General features: G+C 40.2%; 1 protein-coding gene across 1 annotated transcript; it reads left to right on the top strand.

Annotated features, from left to right (window-relative positions):
- Positions 1-7,148: 7,148 nt before the first annotated feature.
- LOC110872031 (probable E3 ubiquitin-protein ligase RHG1A) lies at positions 7,149-9,516 on the top strand. The gene is made up of 5 exons (XM_022120791.2): positions 7,149-7,626; positions 7,879-8,028; positions 8,118-8,216; positions 8,889-9,041; positions 9,130-9,516. Exons 1-5 carry the CDS (start codon positions 7,273-7,275, stop codon positions 9,262-9,264), a joined length of 891 nt encoding a protein of 296 aa, XP_021976483.1. The 5' UTR covers positions 7,149-7,272; the 3' UTR covers positions 9,265-9,516.
- The last annotated feature ends 1,606 nt before the right edge of the window (positions 9,517-11,122 follow it).

Genomic DNA, 11,122 nt, shown 5'->3' with positions numbered 1-11,122 from the left:
TCTATGAATATGTAGTCAGTTTCATAATGCCCGATTATACCGGTAATGACCACGGGACGTGTGGCGCGAGGTCCGCCGCGCACAACCGGAAATATAACTTGTTGCTCTTGCCAAGAAGGTTCATAAGGGCGTTTGCCTTTCTCTTTCGCGCTATACCTGGGTCCGTTGACCATGTGAGTCTCTAGTCGTCGGACCTTTTTGTGGTTCCCTTCGTCGTGGCGCTGGAGTTGACGGGTTTCCTTGCGTACATTCTTCACTAAATGGCTTAGCTTACCGCTTTTGAGCGCTCTCTCGATTTCTTGACGCAAGCTATAACAGTCGTCGGTCAGGTGCCCTGAATCTTTGTGAAAATCGCAGTACAAGTTGGGGTCTTGCCCTTTCTTGTTTGTCATTGGCCTGGGAGCCTTGAAATCGATATTCTCCGTCATCAATACTTCCTTTGGCGTTTTTGTGAGCGGAGTCCAGTGTTTGTCACGATTGTCGTCTCTGACCGCCTTCTTGTAACCAATTCGGTCAATCGTTTCTCGCGCATCTTCTCTGTAGTGCGGCCTGTCGTCACGGCCTCTTGGTCTCTCAGACTTCCAGTCATGACTCTTGTATTTGTTACGCTTGTTGTTGTTGTCGCGCGTACTTCCTCTTGAGAATCGATCTTCAGGGTAGTAGCCCTTTCCACCAGCAAGGGACTCCTCAGTTTGCGCGATGATTTTTGCGGCTTCCATTAGTTTATCCCACTCCTTTGGCATTCCATCTTTGCCTGTGATGGTTCTAATGAGACTATCGCAACGTATAGCCTTTTTGAAGTGACAGCGCATTAGTTGCTCACTGACGCCGCCTATTTCCAGACATTCTTTGTTAAAACGCATGATGAAGTCCTCCAAACCTTCACCATCTCTTCGCCAAATATCTTCTACTTCGGCTGTGTCGCGTTGGTAGCGACGTTGTTGGCTAAAGTAGCTTAAGAATTGCGTCTTGAAATCTGTCCATGATTTAATCTTCCCAGGCGGAAGGCTGTCAAACCAGGCGCGAGCCGCTCCGGTAAGAGTTTGAATGAACAGGTGGCACCACATGGGCATGTTCCAACCTCCCATGCAGCCCACACTCGTGAATGTTCTGACGTGATCGTCTGGGTCAGTCAACCCACTGAATTTCCCGACAGTTGGGGGTAGTTTCTCTCGCGAAAGCGGCGCGAGTGCAATTTTCGGGATAAACTTGGAGTGTTCCGCAGCTTCCGCTGGTCTGTATGCCAGGCGGAAATCTCTTTCAGCTTCTTCTGTGTAGCCAATGTGTTGCCTTGGCTTGTAGTACTCATGGTTTTTTGGTAAACGATTAAAGACTGACGATTCCTCGTCACCTTCCCATGTGGGATCATACGGGTCCGTTTCTTCCCATTCGTTGTTCATGTTGCGCGGCGTGAGCCGGCTGTGAACAGGGCCTCGTTGAAGGTTCGACGGATAGTCGTAGTAACTATCCGTTTCCCCTCTTGTATCGCGCGTGTCTTGTACGCTTAAACGTCTTGTAGGGGGAGGCCTGTTGATTCTGCCTTGTAGATCGGCTGGCGGGGGCATTTGGCGCACCCCCTGACTCTGAGGGGTGACCAAGGACGGTTCTGCCGTCAAAACTGCTTGCTGCGCGATCAGCGATTGGTATGCTGCATTGATGGTGGCGATGTTCTTGGCATACCACGAGGCTGGGGTTTCGCCTTCTGGTAAGCCTAGTAATGCAGATACATTTTGAGGTGGCGCTGTGTTCGACGGTCCTTCACCGTTGTTCCCTGGGGTGACCACTTGGGTGATGCGGTTAATGCTCCCGCGCGGACCCCCAGTATTGGTAATTTCAACTTCGCCGATTTCTTCGATTTGTTGGGCTTGGAAGTTTTGGATTCCTTCACCCAACGCCATGTTAGAGTTGGTTCCGAAACCGAACTCTGGAATGGTTCCTTGACCAGTCATAGTCGAAGGATGAAAAAGATGTCAAAGGCTCAAATAAAAGAAGATGAGGGTGGTTATAGAAAAAAATCGGTGGGCGCCAATGAAGAAACAGTGATCTAATTAGGGAGTTAATTAGATTGGTTTATGTTCCTTTCATGATGGTTAATCTTCTTAAGGATATTTGAGCTCCGACTTGGTAATCAATCCTGCAAAACAGAACACCGTTACTCGTTAAGAGGGGAATGTGGGGGTTTCCCTCTTAACCAGGCTCCGGCGTGAGAATAAGCGACCGCTTTGAGAGTAATTAAGTGTAAAGAGTGAGAGTAGAGGGAATCGAATGTTTAACCTGTGGAATGAGGTCTCTATTTATAGCCGGAGAGGTGTAAGGGGTTATGGGCTGATGGGCCTTGGGCCGGAAGCGGACAACAAAACGGATATGCTCTTTGTCTCACTGGCGTCGACCGCTTAGTGGCTTCTAGACGTTCATCGGTGCTGGCGCACCTTGATTGGAGCCACGTGTCATTGTTGCCGGCCTTGTTGTCCTTCTGTCATCAGCAGACAAGTGGAGATCGTGGGACAGTTGTCTCCGTCCTCTGATTGGTGCCACGTAGGCGTCCTTGTGTACTTCTCGTCAGGCGATCGTGGCGCACGATTGTGCAGAGCCTGCTAGACGCTCATTGGCTCCTTTTACTGCCACTTGTACCTTATGTACCACTGTGGGTAGCTGTGCGCTTCCCTACTGAGTGGCTCTTGTTGGACAGCAAACTAATCCGCGCGGGGTTAGTATGCTCATTTGTTCCATTGTTTTATGCTAAGTGCTGATATCTGAGCCTCTTGTGGGCCTTACCTCGCGCGAGATAAACTACGATGTGTGTAGGTCGCGCGTGGATATTATTAATAAGTTTTCTGAAATAAGGAGTATGGTTTCGCGCGCAACCTGGGCGGAGGTTTGCGCGACTTTTTGGGACCATACCCCTTCAGATATGGATCGAATTCTCGCCGCGAGCGAGGGAATATCACTAGTTTACATTGTTACTTGGGCCTCATTGGATGCCTTCTTCTTGCTCTTAAGAATCTAATATATTCCTTGATGCTTTATAATCTTATAATTCCAGCCCACGTTGATTTTAAAAATGACGCACGAACACTTTTTATATTATTTATCAAAAGATTTAATATTTTTTGGTTAATGCATCTAAAAATTCAATGACAACTTCTTCTGTTTTATCGTTCTCGCCACCTTCATCCTCTGTCTACTTATGCGAATATTTAACCACTATATTGGTTTAGTAGGCATGGTTTTAAATTTTAAGAACTACATATGCTATTTGCTTAGCTAAAACTACTTCATTTATTTTATATTCCTTACATGTGTAAAATAATCTTGAAAGTATAAGTTACACTACTAGAAAAATTGTTTGTTTGTCCATCGGTCTTCGGGGACAAAAGAGATGGTGATGGTGCCCAAACGGAAGACCCGACTTCACTAACGAAAACTCTAGCTCTGATTACATATACGTTGTGACGCTTTTCCTTTAGATGCAAACCCAATAAGATGAAATTAGAACAAACCCTAGATAGTCAACAAATAGTGCTTGGGTTACATGTGGCCGATTAAGTTAGTCGTTCAAAGTCTCTCTCTTTGTTTGGTTTTATTTTTGAACGGGAAGTTACATATTCCCGGTGGTCCGATGGTGGTTTGGTGACCAGTGGCGGACCCAGGATTTTATTTCAATGGGTCGAGTTAAAGTGAGGTTTAAACTAGATTTTTTAAAAAAATAAGAAAAATGTGCTTATCAAGGATTGAACCCATGACCTCTTGGTGGAAAAGAGGGAGATTTACCACTACACCAGCTTTCCTTTTATTTCTATGGTGTCCACCTAATTGTATTTATGGGGTCCATATACAATTTAATATACCGAATCTACTATTTTTTTAAAAAGATTGGGGTCCGGGGACCCCGGTGGCACCAATGTGGGTCCGCCCCTGGTTTGGTCGGTTCTCGTTGGTGGTGGTGATGGTAGTAGATGGAGGGGGAACTGATTTCAGGTTAGGAGGAGAAAATGACAACGAGGGGAACTAGTCAAGAAATGAAAGATTAAGAAAGACACTTTAGATTTTTTAGAAAAATTAGGCAAGGGAAAAGTTATAGGAACCAAAACCGCCCAAAAAGTCATTTTCGGTCTGTTTTGTATTTTTTTTTATGCAGTTCGCAAAAAAAAATAACTTTTCTACTAGTGTTAGGTTTAAACAAAGAGACTGAATAATATAATTGTATAAAATATGACTTATACCTTTGGTATAATTGTATAAAATATGGCTTATACCTTTCTTGAGAACACGTAGGTCCATCCGTGTATAGTAGTTGAAGTATAGACATTAAACATTTCCATTTTAAGAATAGTTACATAATCTGATTAAACATCCCCACATCATTAATGTATGACTTGCAATGGAAACAATATATATGATATGCCATTGTTTATTATTATTATTATTATTATTCTTATTATTATTTTTTTTTTTTTTTTTTTTTTTGAATTTTGATTGTCAAATCCAAAACATTATTTTTGCCTTAAATCACTAGTCTTGTGTGAATTCTTACCTCGTATGACAATCTTATATGTTTGCACCGAGAATATCCTTCAATACTTTTTAAATATGTTTAGATTTATCTCAAACTATAAGCTCATATCTAATATCTCAACATGAACTTGTTATAATGATTTATCTTTGGAATGACACACATTCTCAGTGAACACATATCTACAAAGAGCGGAGCTAATGTGTAAGCAGGGATAGCACGGGCTACGGCTCAACCCCGTTAGTGTAAAATACCCCTCAACTCCGTTTCCGTAGTGTAAAAATACCCCCAACTCCGTCTTCGTTATACAAAGGATACCCCTAATGCCAAAACTTTTTTTGGGATACACCTAAATTTTTGGGCTAATTCCGCCATGATATCTACTAAGACTTTGTTAGATAGATATCCAACTCAAGGGCGTAGCCAGAAATTTTTCCCTACGGGTTCGGAAATTTTCCAATTTTTGATTTAAAGAATTCTACGGGTTCGATGGCGAGATTTCTACATGTAAGATGTCAAAATACACCTATGTATAACACTTTTTTTTTTTGTACGGGTTTGGCTGAACCCGTACCCTTCTATGTAGCTACGCCCCTGCCAACTAACATATGAGTGTAACAATGTATATTTTGATTCTCCTATCACATATCTCTACCTCGCTAGCTCATGTGTTTGCATTATTCTTGCATACATATTGGCTTATGCTACTTTTTATTTTTCGAACCTTTTATCTTAAACTTTCATATCTTTGATAGTAGATGAAAGTCTTCTCCTACAATTCATTGTTAAATGGTAAAGGTTTTCAACATCACTCGCAAGTTAGAGAAATGTTCCCACGAAGGAGTAAAAGATTCTCCATTTTCAAAATCCATGTATATGAACTATGATTATTTTTTTTTTCTCGCTAATGGCTGTAACCTACAATTATAGTAGTATGATCAATCATGTGACATAAAAAAATTAACCCTCGACGTGATTTAGGCGCATGGACGAATAACAAAAGATCAACATCTTTATATCATTGTTTATTTATTAACCGATTAGAGTATGTTGAAACATGTTTTAATGGGTTTAACTATGTGGTTTTATGTGTTTAATCATATGGACATTGCTTACTTTGAGAGTTGTTTGATTCACAGGTGCGCGTAGGGCTGTTCAAAAAGCTCACGGCCTGGAGCTCGCTCGGATTTAGCTTGAAAAAGGCACGCTCGATATGGCTCGGTTTGAAGCTCGGCTCGGTTAGAAAGTGAGCCTAGCCCAGCTCAACTCATAACGATCTAGATTGGCTCGGTTTGGCTTGCTAGTTAGCTCGGCTTTGCTTAGCTCATATTATTTTACTTTTAATATATATTATTTTTATATACATTATAATATATCACAAAAATCTGATTATTATTTACATGTATTTAAGAGTGAAATTTGATATCTATAGCACATTTGCATTTTGATTACCATGCTAATGAACATGTATTGTATTTTGTTGAAATTTAGAACTTATTTTGTGTTAATCTTGATTTGGCTTGTAATGTATTAGGTTTAGCTCATGTTGGATATGTTCTTTTGAACTACTGAAAAATATTTTAGACTACTAAGTTTTAAGAGCCATGTATCAATTTTTCTTTTCAAAATCGAGCTAAACCAAGCCGAGCTGAGCTAGCTCGGTTTAAAACCAAGCCAAGCTCGAGCTTAGATTTCCAGCTCGGTTTCAAATCCGAGACGACCCGAGACCGAGCTTGCCCTGGCTCGGCTCGGTTCGGCTCGTGAATAGCACTAGGTATGGATGCTTTTTAGAAGCTAATTGAGTGTTTGGAAGCAAACTGAATTAAAAACTAGACGAAAGAGGAAGAAAACAAGACCCTCGTGCAGGCTGCATTGGAGGGAACGCAAATCAGGCGGGAAGTAGGCTGAGACGTGGGCTAAGACGGCTAGGCCTACACAAAACTCATGGTGAAGTACAATGGGGTCCGTAAAAAAACAATATAACAGAACGTGTAGAGCGTAGGCTGTATAGCCGATGGATAAAAAAACGTAGACTAAATAGCTGGCAGATGAAAAAGCGTAGGATAAATCTCAATGTTTTCAGAACCGGACCAGACGTCGAACCGGTCTTCTTACCGATTCCATGGTCCGACCGGACGTAAGAACCGGAAGATATCGTAAATATTATAAAAATTAATATGGTTAAATCTGAAAAAATATATATAAAACCGGTCCAACCCTTCCAAAAACCGGTCCGACCGGCCAGTTTCCTGGTTCAACCGCCGGGTCGCCGGTTCAACTCCGGTTCAATGCATTTCCGGCCCGATACCATGATCCGGACCGGCTCAACCTCCGGTTCCCGGTTAGACGGTCCGACCGTATACTATCATTATTTAGTAAATCCTATCCGTAGACTATCATTACTAAAACTAAAAAACTCGACTAATCATATAAAATTTTCGTTCCATTCACAACAAATATCTATAAATGTTTATTCTCTGATTTATGCATAACAAATTACTAGAAACAAGTCATAAAATGAAATAGAAGAAATACTAAAAATGAAGCAGAGACATCGTGGGGCAGGTTGTATATTCAAATTTCATTTTCGAAATACTCATAATACTTTTGTTTGCATTGCAAAACTCCAAAGCTAATCACCAAAGAAAACAGAACAGGGGTGAAGACAAACGTACCCACAGTCCCACACCATTTACTCTTCAATTCATCATCTCCTCAAGCCAGCTTTCAATATTCTTTCATTCTCCATTTTCATTTCAATGGCCACCCAACTTCCAAAACAGAGGAAACCAAGACTCAAATCACACCCACAAACCCCAACCAGTTCCATTCAGATAACCGAACATATTCCACGTCGAAAAAAGCTTTTCGGGTTTCTTTCATTTGTCGATTTAGGCTGCGGCCGGTTTTCATCATCCGTGCAGCCTCCCGGATCAACCGTTTCGGAGAAAACGAGGAGGAGGAGGAAGAACAAGAAGAAGAAAAAAAGGAAACAGGGGAGGAACAGAGGATCCTGTCCTGAGAATGTGTGTTGTGCTCCTCCGGTTGTCGGGTTTACATATGATGTTGCACATAGTACTAGTGCTGATCCGAGTAGACGACACCATAGACAGGTAAGGGTTTAGCTTTAGCGTTTAGTTTTAGTTTGTTCTGTTGAATTGGAATCGGTTATGGTTATGGTCATGGTCATGCATAGTAATGTTATGGCCCCGAGATCTATATGGCCCCGAGATCTATGGACGTAGTTTTTAAATGACTTAGTTCTGCTATTAAAAATGGCGTAGCGGCGGCGCAGCTTGTTGTTCGTTTACTAACTATCTTGATGTAAATTCTTGCATAATAAAATTATTCCGTTTATGTTTTAGCGTTCGCGTGCATCGAGGCAAGCGACTGTGGATCGTCAACAAACGTTGAATGCTGAACAGGTTGAGGATGTGGGTTTTGTAAGGTCGAATGTATCGGATTCGAGACAGTATAATCGGCTTCCTCGGCGGTCTCCTGGAGGAATATCCGAGGTATGTGAGTGAATTAATTGCATTTCATTTCATTGAATTGCATTGTGGATCTGGTGAAGATTGGTTGATATGGATTATTGGTTTTGTAGATTGTAATGATTGAACATAATCCGTTGTTGGATGGGAGAATAGAAGGGAGCGATCGCTATGGAGCGTGGAGGATTAACGCGGATATCATGTCGTATGAGGTAGGGTTTACAGTCTGGTTTTGACGGTTTTTAGGATAAATTATAAGTCAAACCGTTAATAATTTTTTTTTTTTTTTTTTTTTTTTTTTTTTTTTTTTTTTTTTACCATTGTAAAGTTAACAATGTTAAACAAAATCCAATCCAACTAAAAATATAAAAACCAAAGTACAAAAAAGTTACATTGCTCAAAATCATGTGATTCATTTTAGTTTTTCGACGTGTTTCAAGTATAAGGAATAATGGATTTTAATAATACGAACTATTAGCCGTTGGCCGGCAACGGTCCCAACTTCAAAAATAACTCGTGGTGGTCCTATCTTTTCACATATTGTAAACTAATGGACCTTTACTAACATAACCTTAATTTTTTTTGTCCTTTTATTTATTTCGGTTTAGTAAAGGTTCATTAGTTTACAATATATGAATATGTGGGACCACCACTGATTATTTTTGAAGTTGGGACCGTTGCCAGCCAACAACTAATAGTTAGAATTATTAAAATCCATTATTCTCAAGTTTAAACTATAAAACAAGCCGTTCGTTTGAAAATTCCTAAACCGCCCAACCGAATTTAAAAAAAAAAATGGACAGTGAAACAAAAACAACTGGTTTGGACAGTTGTACGATTTTAAACCGAACCATGAACACAACTAATTCACCATTTCTATGCAGGAACTAGTGGAACTGAGTGACAGAATTGGGTATGTCGATGGTGGTCTGCAAGAAGAAGAAATACTAGAGTGTTTAAAAAGACCAAAGAAATCGTTTATTAAGTCCGTTGACTTTACCTCCAAAGTCAAAGACTCCAAATGTAGCATATGTCAAGTAAGTACATATTATCTTTTAACATGTATCTCATAGCTTAAATCTTCTAAAAACATAAATTCATAAATGAGTATATGATCTTTTGCAGGAAGAATGTAAGGGAGATGAAGATTTGGGACGACTCGAATGCGGGCATTACCATCACTTAGATTGCATAAAACAATGGCTACTTAGGAAAAACGAATGCCCGATTTGCAAAACCGTGGCTAAACCAGACAAGTGATCAACCACCACGAGCCCTTCCCCGGGTATATATGTTAAGGTTACTTAATTATGTTTGTTATGTTGAAGATAAGTTTTCGGGTTTTGTTTGCGCCAACTGTGTGCATACATCTTTGCCGCAAGTCATTTTGTGTTACTAGTCGTTTTATGATATTGTTCATGGTTTTTGTGTGTAAAAATCATATCGATTATCTTGTTTTCGTTAAATGAAAAAAGTTGGTTACATTAAAGAGTTACTATTTCTCTTTGTAAATTGAGTTCACTACTATTTATACTAGGTGTCGTTATCTGTCATTGTCAAGGGTGTGGGCCCTTATAAACCAGTTTGACGTTGACATCTCTATTTTGATTGGTGATCACATGTTCTTGCATCTCCTGAAACCCTCCACGTCATTGGGGTTTCACAACGCTCCTCACACAATCTGGATCCCAGATCTAGATCCAGTGGGTTATATTTGACCCGTAGATGACGGGTTTGGCATCAGATCTCGTCAACCTCAAACCTACATTTGATGAACGGAGTTGATACTTTTGTCGGCTTTTTTTGTTAACATATATAATTCGTTCACAATTGTCACGACTGTTATATCACCATCAAAATTATTTGATACACCATTAAATGTGATTTGATGTGTTGTATCATATTTGGTATAAACGTGTTCTATAAGACTGCAGGGAGTGGAGGGACTTGGGTTGGGGGCATTGCTCGACATGTGACGAGGGTGGGATCCACATACTTATGGTGAAAAATGAGGGGTGTGGTGTGGCGTGGCTTAGCTTGGCGTGGCCAGTCATGTGATTTTTTTTAATTAAAATAGCCAACAAAAACCAGTCATAATGAATCAGCCAACCAAAGACAGTCAAATCACCCCCTGCGAGCGCGCGCGCGGCACCATAGTGACGCCAACCAACGCCAGCCTCGAGTGGAGCAGCTGGCGTTTACTGGCTTCCCCTGCCCCAACCAACGCCCCACTCCCTGCTTTCTAATCTATATCCATTCATGTACTAGTCCTTTGATGATATATAAATCACCTCATATAAGGACCCTACCGATTTTGACATGAACTCGTTTAACTTATTATATCCAATCATTCACATCTTTTCGTTTTACCACCTTACTTTTGGTGAAAACAAAATAAAGGAGTTTTATAGGGTGAAAGTGTGTATCATTCAACATTTTTTGGAAACATCACATGTAAATTGACCTCATAGGCTCATGGTGTGTTTATACTAACTAAGTGTGTAAACGAGCAAGTTGAGCTTAAGTTCGGGCTCAGTTCATTTTGAGCTTTATTTTCTAAAGCTCGAGTTCAGCTCACGAATAGTTTTTTCAAGCTCGAGCTTGGCTTAGGCCCGGCTCATTTATTGCTTATTAATTAATTTATCTACATTTTTATTAATTTTCACTCTGTATATTTATACTTTAAAATTTTATTTAACAACATATTTGCTACTTAGTTATTTTTATCAATTTTTATATACAATAATTATTATTATGTAAATATGTTTGTTAAATATACTAAATTAATATATAAAATAAGTTTGTTTAGGCTTACAAGCCGACTCAAGCTCGATAAGTAAAACAAAGACTTGGGCTTGTTTATTAAACAAACTTATTTTTAGGAGTTTGATGAAGAGGGGCCGCCCTCTTTGATTTTCCGCACCAATCCTTATTTACTACTACATCTGTTTAAGATCGACTCATTTCAAGCTTTTAGTGACCTGGTCTCAAGTATTTCACGAACGACTTGACTCATTTATATCCCTAGTTTATATTGTTTCCATATAAACAAATGCTATAACAAAGTTGGTGTTCAAAAACCACCATCTATGGCTGGCAATTAGTAATTGTAAAATCG

This window comes from Helianthus annuus, chromosome 8 (assembly GCF_002127325.2).
Source record: "Helianthus annuus cultivar XRQ/B chromosome 8, HanXRQr2.0-SUNRISE, whole genome shotgun sequence".
Taxonomy (NCBI): Eukaryota; Viridiplantae; Streptophyta; class Magnoliopsida; order Asterales; family Asteraceae; genus Helianthus; species Helianthus annuus.
This window is presented reverse-complemented; position numbering and strand designations above follow the sequence as displayed.

Excerpts from the sequence above, each read along its gene's own strand:
- LOC110872031 (XM_022120791.2), top strand. The coding sequence starts at position 7,273 with ATGGCCACCCAACTTCCAAAACAGAGGAAACCAAGACTCAAATCACAC. Across the intron at positions 8,029-8,117 it reads CTCCTGGAGGAATATCCGAG|ATTGTAATGATTGAACATAA; the intron begins GTATGTGAGTGA and ends TTGGTTTTGTAG. Across the intron at positions 9,042-9,129 it reads CCAAATGTAGCATATGTCAA|GAAGAATGTAAGGGAGATGA; the intron begins GTAAGTACATAT and ends GATCTTTTGCAG.